This window comes from Capsicum annuum, chromosome 8 (assembly GCF_002878395.1).
Source record: "Capsicum annuum cultivar UCD-10X-F1 chromosome 8, UCD10Xv1.1, whole genome shotgun sequence".
In the NCBI taxonomy this organism is placed as follows: domain Eukaryota; kingdom Viridiplantae; phylum Streptophyta; class Magnoliopsida; order Solanales; family Solanaceae; genus Capsicum; species Capsicum annuum.
Genome location: NC_061118.1, coordinates 147,106,725 through 147,115,208, shown reverse-complemented (window position 1 = coordinate 147,115,208; position 8,484 = coordinate 147,106,725). Strand labels below are relative to the sequence as shown.

Here is an 8,484-nt window from a genome sequence, read left to right as displayed (position 1 = left end):
AGTGGAGGTTGGGCTAGAAATTTCCAATCTAATTAGGCTTGATGCTATTAAGCTCAGCCCTCCAACCTAGAAAATTAGGATCATTTGCACCTTTAGCATGTATGTGTATTGATATTTTTAGTTATACCTTCGTTACAAATAATTTTTTTACGGAATATACATTTGTATTTTTATGTTATCATATTCCAAGTTATGATCGAGCACGTTTTCAGTTTCTAAAGAGCTTATATCTTCACTAGGCATAAGTTCCATTGTTAAAGGAGAAAAGTTAGACATCAATCAATTTGAAGGAAAAAAAAAAAAAAAAATCAACCCATTTTAAAAGCAAAACATGCAATTTTATGTCGAAATTACGGTTAAATGTTGCTAAGGCATCTCTAATATTTAAAATACTGAAAATTGAAAAGTAATTGTATTTAATTAAATGTTATTAAGGGAATTTCTTATAGAGTCTACTCATCTTTAGTGAGTCAGATTTAGAGTAAGTCTTAAATATATTTTTTTTTTGTCAAAAGAATTTTGTTATTAAATAGGTAGCAAGAATTGTATTTTAGGATAAACTAAACATAAAAGCTGCTTAGATAAAATTGGAAAGTTAACTGTACAAAGCTGGATGACTTCGTAAAGGACAAAACTAAATTTAGTAACTTGGACAGATAATTACTGCTTCTATAAGTCGAGTGATCTTTCAAACATTCACATGCCAAAATTTTACTTGATTTTTAATTATAGGCTTAAGTCATCGATAGAAAATGAAGTTGTCCCAAAAATTTATTTAAATCCCTCAACTAAGACATAACATCATAAGTCATAACTAACAAAAGTCATTAAAATTCTTTGAAAGTTTATCCTTTAGTCTCTTTGTGCTATCTAAACTATAGTAAAATATCATAAATCCTCTGCTTACAAAAAAATTAAAATTCAAAATTTATTTGTTATGATATAAAATTGTATATGAAAGTAACAAAGTGTAATAAAACAAGGGAAGTTGAATGTATTAATATTTTCACCCCTTCCACTTTCTATTCAAACATGGGTCATTTATATCCCAAGTAAAGATGATAATTTTATAAGAAAAGGAGGTGGGGGATGACTTTACAGATGCTCCCTTTTAGAATAGGGACACAAGGACATCCATTTTGACACATGGATATTAATGTGTCTTCATAACACTCCCCCTTAAATGTCCATATATAGAGAAATTTACTGAATACGTATTTGAGTGTTGCCTCATTAAAAACCTTAACAGGAAAAAATCAGTGGGATAAAAACCTTAGTTAAGAAAAAAAGAGTACAACACGTATTCCTACTCCTCTTGATGAAGACCCCGATTCAACTGGTTCAATCTTTGCATTCCAATCTTGTATACCATTTTCTCGAAAGTTGAAGTTGGTAAAGACTTGGTGAACAAATCCACTGGATTGTCACTTGAACAGATTTGTTGTGCATCAATATCACCATTTTTCTGGAAATCATGTGTGAAGAAGAACTTTGGCGAGATGTGCTTCGTTCTATCTTCCTTTATAAAGTCTTCTTTTAACTGAGCTATGCATGCTGCATTCTCTTCAAATATGATTGTGGGAACCTTGATATCGAGCTTCAGGGCGCATCTCTCTTTGATGGAATAAATCACTGATCTCAGCTATATACATTCTCTACTTGACTCATGGATAGCTATTATCTCAGCATGATTTGAAGAAGTGGCAATGATAGACTACTTTGTAGATCGCCATGACATAGTAGTACCTCCGCATGTAAACACATGGCCTGTTTGAGATCTAGTTTTATGTGGTTCAGATAAATAACCTACATCTATATGACCAACAAGATCTGGACTAATTTTGTTAGTATAAAACAGGCTCATATCAATAGACCCCTTTAGATATCGCAGTATATGCTTACCTCTATTTCAATATTTACGTGAAAGAGAAGAACTGTACTTGGCTAAAAAATTAACAGAATGGATTATATGAAGCCTTGCACTGTTAGCAAGATACATAGGTGTATCAATTTCATTGAGCTATAGTACTTCAGGACCAAGAATTTCTTCACCCTCTTCTGGAGATCGGAATGAATCTTTACTCACCTCAGGTGATCGAACAATCATTGAAGTACTAAATGGAAATGTTTTTTTCATGTAAAATTGTTTCAAAACTTTCTTCGTATAGGCAGTTTGGTGGTCTGCTAAATGTTCAATTTACATATCAAAACAAAATTTTGTCTTTCTAAGATCTTTCATTCCGAATTCTTTTTTTAGATATTCAATTGCCTTTTTGGACCTCTTCTGGAGTTTCAATGAGATTTAGGTCTCCACATAAACAATGAGTATAACAAACCCTAATGATGTTTTCTTAATAAAAATATAAGGACAAACGACATCATTTATGTAACCTTCGTTCATCAAGTACTCGCTAAGGTGATTATAATGTATACGCCCAAATTATTTTAGACTGTATAAAGATCTTTGTAATCTTGATTGAATATAATTTATGAGACTTTGAACTATATGCTTCAGACATCTTTAATCCTTCTGGAATTCTCATCTAAATTTCATTATCAAGTGAACCATTCAATATTAAATACATAACATCTTCTAGTGCCAGGACTGCAGGCCAAATAAACCTTATGTTTACCAAGAAGCATATTCCACTTGATAATTATTTCTACGTCAGTATGCTTCAATAAAAGTAGAATTCAGATCCTCATAACATTATACAATATTGCGCACTATAATACTAAAGATATCATCGACGAGATATCATTTGTATCGGTTCACATTACGACATAACTTATTGAGATCTCATCACATCATTATTTTCAAGTACCTGAACCTCTTCTAGAGGTTTCACGAAGCGTTATGTCATCGCTCTTCAAGAGCATATTGCCTCTTTACTATGATCATTTGCTCCATTTTCTTTAAGGATTATTTTATTTAGAATCGATTGATCTACCATGCTTCAAGAATGCTATAGACGCTGTCCTTCAGGGACATATAGTAGGAGCATCTGCAGCTAAACATAAAATCAATTTTGGGGCAGCAAATCCTTCTGGCATTTGATTAGAATTATCTTTTGAATGGGGATCGTACTAACGATAATTCACAACACATTTCTTAGTTGCTTATTATCTCCCCTTTATGTTATAAAAACTAACATATACTCCAATCTACTTTGGAGAATCCATCTTTGTGAATCATGGTATATCTATTTATTGTATAACGCACGTTGAAAAGTTATTAGATGGAAAATATATGATTCCTGATCCTTAACGAATTGAGAGAAAAAAATTGATCATAGTTTATTGGTCTAATACACACAAGGGCTATTGTATGCAATATATATTTCAGACCAATACCTTTCAGCATTGTTCTCATAGGCAAATAGTTTAGCTATTTATATGAGGCATTCGATGCTAAACCAACTTGAATCTAATCAGTATTATCAAGATCAATTATCTTGACTATATTATTTAAAAATCATGCTTTTGACTCAACTGAGAAGACAACTTTATGAATGTCAAACTGCAGGTTGACAATAAACATACATGTAACCATCTTATGGATGCATCATATCAAATGACAGGTGAATGGACCCTTATTCATCTTTTATGCTTTTCAGAATTTAGAAAATTCAGTCCCAACATTAGCTGGTTCAATTAACTTATCATGAGAATAAGTAATATTTCTTGAAGAATCTTCTAGTTCTTCATTATATATCTAAAATTCAATATGCTCATCTTTAGGATGACAAAATCATTCACGCAATAAATAAAATTATTTAAACTAGTAAAGTCCAAATTTATCATGGCATGAGTTATTTACTAAATTAAAAGGTGAGCTACTTCGAGAGTAGTTTACAAAATTTTACTATTGCACAATCTTACTACTTCGGGAGTAAATATCAGCTTTACTACTTCAGGAGTAAATATCAAATTTACTACTCCAAGAGTAACTTTCAAGGTTCTATTATTTCAGGAGTAGATTTAAGATAAATTTCAAACTTACTACTTCGAAAGTAAATTTCAGAATAATTCTTTGTACCCCTTCTGAATGTGATTTTCACAGTCAAGTGCACATTTATATGCCTTACTAAATATTACTCATATCACATTCACCTCAGAAAATAAATCTATAGTTGTAACCTTTATCAAAAATTCCCATTCATTGAGAATGAAAGATAATTAACAATTTATGAAAAATTTCCATTCTTCGAGAATGAAATATAATTATTACAACGTGCCTTAAGTATATCAAACTATGATATTTTAGGACCTCCGTCAATATTTTGCTATTTTAGAAGCAAATCGAGATATACATATAGCTGTAGAGAATTTTCTCTATCATATCTTAATTTCAAATTTTCTATTTCAGGAGTAAATTTCTGATTTTCTACTTCAAGAGTATTCATGTATTCTTCAAGATGAAATATAAACAAATTAAACATCATAGCATTACTAGCACATAACATATTATACAAACTTTATTTATTTACAAGACTAGTGAGATACTACTAACAGAAATGTAAACTAATACAACTAACTGGAAAGAAAAACAATTAGACTATTTCATATTCATCATCTACAGGATGATTAACATATGCTCCAGGGATTGTAAAGAAATCCGAGGCATCTAAATTCATGGGCTCAAATTATCTTCAGAGATAAAGTTTGCCTCAACGTCATTATCCGTTTTCTTAAGGGACGCCTGACAGAGCTTTACCAGATGCTTTGACGTATGACAGGTACGCGACCAGTGCCCCTTTCCTCCACATCGATAACATTTACTTTCAAAGTTCGTCTTTGGCGTTGCTTCAGGAGCCTTACCCTTCTTTTTACACTGCTGGTGTTGAGGGTCATTGTTTAATGCAAGACGATCACCCTGATTAAAATATCTACCTCGACTATGACCACGGCCACGATTGGGGCCAGAGCTTTTTTCACGTCTGGTTTGATGAAAATGTGCAGCATTCACTTTAGGGAATGGGGCAGTACCACGAGGTCGACTTTCATGATTTCTCATTAAAAGCTAATTATCTTGTTCAGCAACAAGAAGATGAGCACTCAATTTAGAATACTTTTTAAATCTCATTTCTCGATACTGTTGCAGAAGCATACTTGAGGCGGGAAAAGTAAAGAATATTTTTTCTAACATGTCGTGATCAGTTATATTTTCTCCGCATAAATTTAATTACGATTTAATTTTAAATATCACAGAAGTATAATCAGATATATTTTTAAAGTCCTGTAACGTCAAATGAGTCCACTCATAATGTGTCTGTGGAAGGATGGCCATCTTCAGGCGGTCGTAACTTTCTTTTAAATTTTTTCTCAATATAAGTAGATCCTTAATTATGAGGTATTCCATTTTTAAATCTTCGTCAAGATGATGACAGAAAAATATTATGGCATTGGCCTTGTCTTGATGTGATTCCTGATTTTCATTTTTTATAATGTCTATTAGACCCATCACATTTAAATATACTTCAGTATTCAGTGCTTAAAACATAAATTTTATCCAATATATCTAGAGCAACAAATTTATATTTGAATATATTTGACATTATTTAAGAAAAATAAATATTAATCTAGTTGAAAAGTTTTTACAAAAACTCGTGTTGATAAATTAATTTAAAATTGTATATGAAAGTAACAAAATGCAATGAAACAAGGAAACTTGAATGTATTAATATTTTCACCCCCCTTCCACTTTCTACATTCAAACATGAGTCATTTATATCCCACGTAAAGATGATAATTTTATACTATAAGAAAAGGAGGTGGGGGATGACTTTTGCACATGCACCCTTTTAGAATAGGGACACATGGACATCCATTTTGACACATGGATATTAATGTCTTCACAACATGTTTAGTATCTTTTCGTAAAATTTCAAATATTGCAACAACTTATCATTATATTAAAGCAGCACAATACTATTTTAAAAATCATTATAAAATCTTACAAGAGTTGAGTCAAAGTTTACTATTGTGATTTTATTTCTTATCTTTTCTTTGAAAAAACAGAAATTGTCATTTTTGATACTCTTACTTCACAAGTATATATTTTTCTTTTAGTTGCTATAAAAGTTTATTCAATTAAAAAAATATGACTTCACAGTTAAAAATTTTATATTTTAAAATTCTTTTGTCACCTCTTTGTGAAATTTGATTTTAGATCGCTAATTTTAGTAAGTAAGAGCCTATATACAAAATAACATTGAAATGTAGATTGAGTTAAAACCACAATGTCATGAAAGATTCATAAAAATATTATCTTAAAGGCATAATACCTCGACTGATATCTGCACCTTCAATTTAGGTTATACACAAGTAGACACTTAAATTTATATAAAGCTATATAAACAAACATATACTCCATTTTATGTGGCGTTCCTATGCAGTAATTCACGTCTTACATGATGTCTTATACAGTAAGGGGTAGTTTGGTACAATGTATTGAAAAAAATAATGCATGCATTAATTAATGTGCATTACTAGTACATTGTTTGATATTTTTTTTGTTTATGTATAACTAATACAACCATTAGTTATACACTCTATTGTGTATTGAGGTGTGTATTAACAATACACATCATTTCTCATGTATTAGTAATACAAAGATACTAAACACATGTATTAACTTGTTAAATGTCAAAGTTACCCCTCTTTTTCAGCTTTTTTGCTGCTATGATTTGAGCTGCTGCTACCTCCATTTCAATATCTCACCTGCTGCTAGCCATGAGCATGATAGTATCTCAGCTGAGATACTGAATAGCAGTATCATTGTGATTAGAATTAGTCCAATTTTATGGACCTCATTCTCATCCTTAAGAACAAAAATGTCACCATTAATACAAACTTGAGATTTGAAAAAACAAAAGGCAAACTATCATATGAAAAAAAAACTACTAATGGCCACAATGTCAGTTTGACGGGAAATATGTCACTCACTATCGAAGTGTAAAAGTTGGATGGTAATATGAATTTGATTCTTGAAGTTGTCATGGTGATCTGTTAGGAATGCAGAAACTCTTCAAACCTTATGCAGTCATGGGTGCTTTCTTGAATTTTTTGACTAGTAGCTGCTGCTACTTTTATGCTTGAAAGAAAAGATAAAAAAAAAAAAAAGGATATTTTGGTAAATAAATAATTTTATATAAAAATTATATAAATATATATTATTTTTAATACTTCAAATAAAACACTGTGAATGAAATAGTATCTGCATAACTAATACACTTTATTCAACATTATTCTTATACACTCTACCAAACGACCCCTAAAACTCAAATTACAAGACATGATTATGTATTATATGGTCTGTCTTAAATATATATTTATTATTAATACATCCCGAATAGCTAACAACTTATTAGCATGAGTCGATTGTCCCGTTTAGAATAGGAGTACAATTATAGTGCATAGTGGAATCAATCACTTTATTGCCAACAACTTGATAAGCTTGAAACTGAGCACAAGCAACTCACCACCATCATATTCTCACTTCCAAAATCAAAACTTAAATTCCCCGAATTTGACGTTGTAAATCTAAGGTGCTGGATAAGGCGATGCAACAGCTTCTTCGAACTCTGTGGCATCCGAGATCATCTGAAAATGGAGTATGTTTCACTCAACATTAAAAGTAAAGCTGAGTCCTGGTACGAATGCTATGTTTGGGAAAAAAGAGGATCGTTTGCTGTTACTTGGGACAAGTTTTGCATGGACATTTGTCGAAGGTTTTGTGATGAACCTACGGACTTGATGGCCAGATTTACAAGTGTTAAATAGACAGAAGATATGAGTGTTCATGAATACACAGAAAAGTTTAAGGAGGCCCTGTCCCGTGTGGTTTCTGCCTATCCAAATTTACAGAAGGCGTTCTATGTGACCAGCTTTATTCGAGGATTGAAGCCAGATATTAATTCTATCATGGGTATTGAAACCCCTGCCACCATTAGTGACGCCTTTCAACTAGCTAAGCAACAGGAAAAATACCTTACAGTCCAGGAACAGACTATATGCATTGAGATGATGTTTTTTCCAATTAGTCAATTTTCAGGCTTGGTTAGCTTTGCTGTTTTTTTTCCCCATTTCTGTGAAATTTAGAGTAACTGCAGGTTTATTGTCAGAAGCTAGTATCGGTTTATTTATTTTATTTTGTAGTAATGGGTAATATGCCTTTTAAAGTTTGTCTAAAATCAAATAGAGCATGACTGTTGGTGGACTACTAATTTTTTGTTGCTCATGACTGCTGGTGCAGCTCAACAATATTGAGCGGAGAGTTTAATTTATGCATCAGCTAGAATTCATTTTCTACATCTCTCCTTTTGACTTTGTCGACCAATTTTTGAGATGTTTCCTCTTTTCAATTTCTGAAAGGAGGAGTCTAGGGTTCTATAACAAGTTTGAGCTTTGTATGGATGCGAGCGGTGTTCCCGTTGCCATATTGACAAATTAGTATAGCTTCTTGATTGTCATGAGGATAGC

At 31.7% G+C, this 8,484-nt stretch overlaps 1 protein-coding gene across 1 annotated transcript; it reads right to left on the bottom strand.

Annotated features, from left to right (window-relative positions):
* Positions 1-4,633: 4,633 nt before the first annotated feature.
* Positions 4,634-5,017, bottom strand: LOC107879262. Its single transcript, XM_016726335.1, has one exon. The coding sequence runs from the start codon at positions 5,015-5,017 to the stop codon at positions 4,634-4,636; it is 384 nt and encodes a 127-aa protein (XP_016581821.1).
* Positions 5,018-8,484: the final 3,467 nt, after the last annotated feature.

Bases quoted from the DNA above. Each gene is read 5' to 3' on its own strand.
- LOC107879262 (XM_016726335.1), bottom strand. From the start codon at position 5,017: ATGAGAAATCATGAAAGTCGACCTCGTGGTACTGCCCCATTCCCTAAA.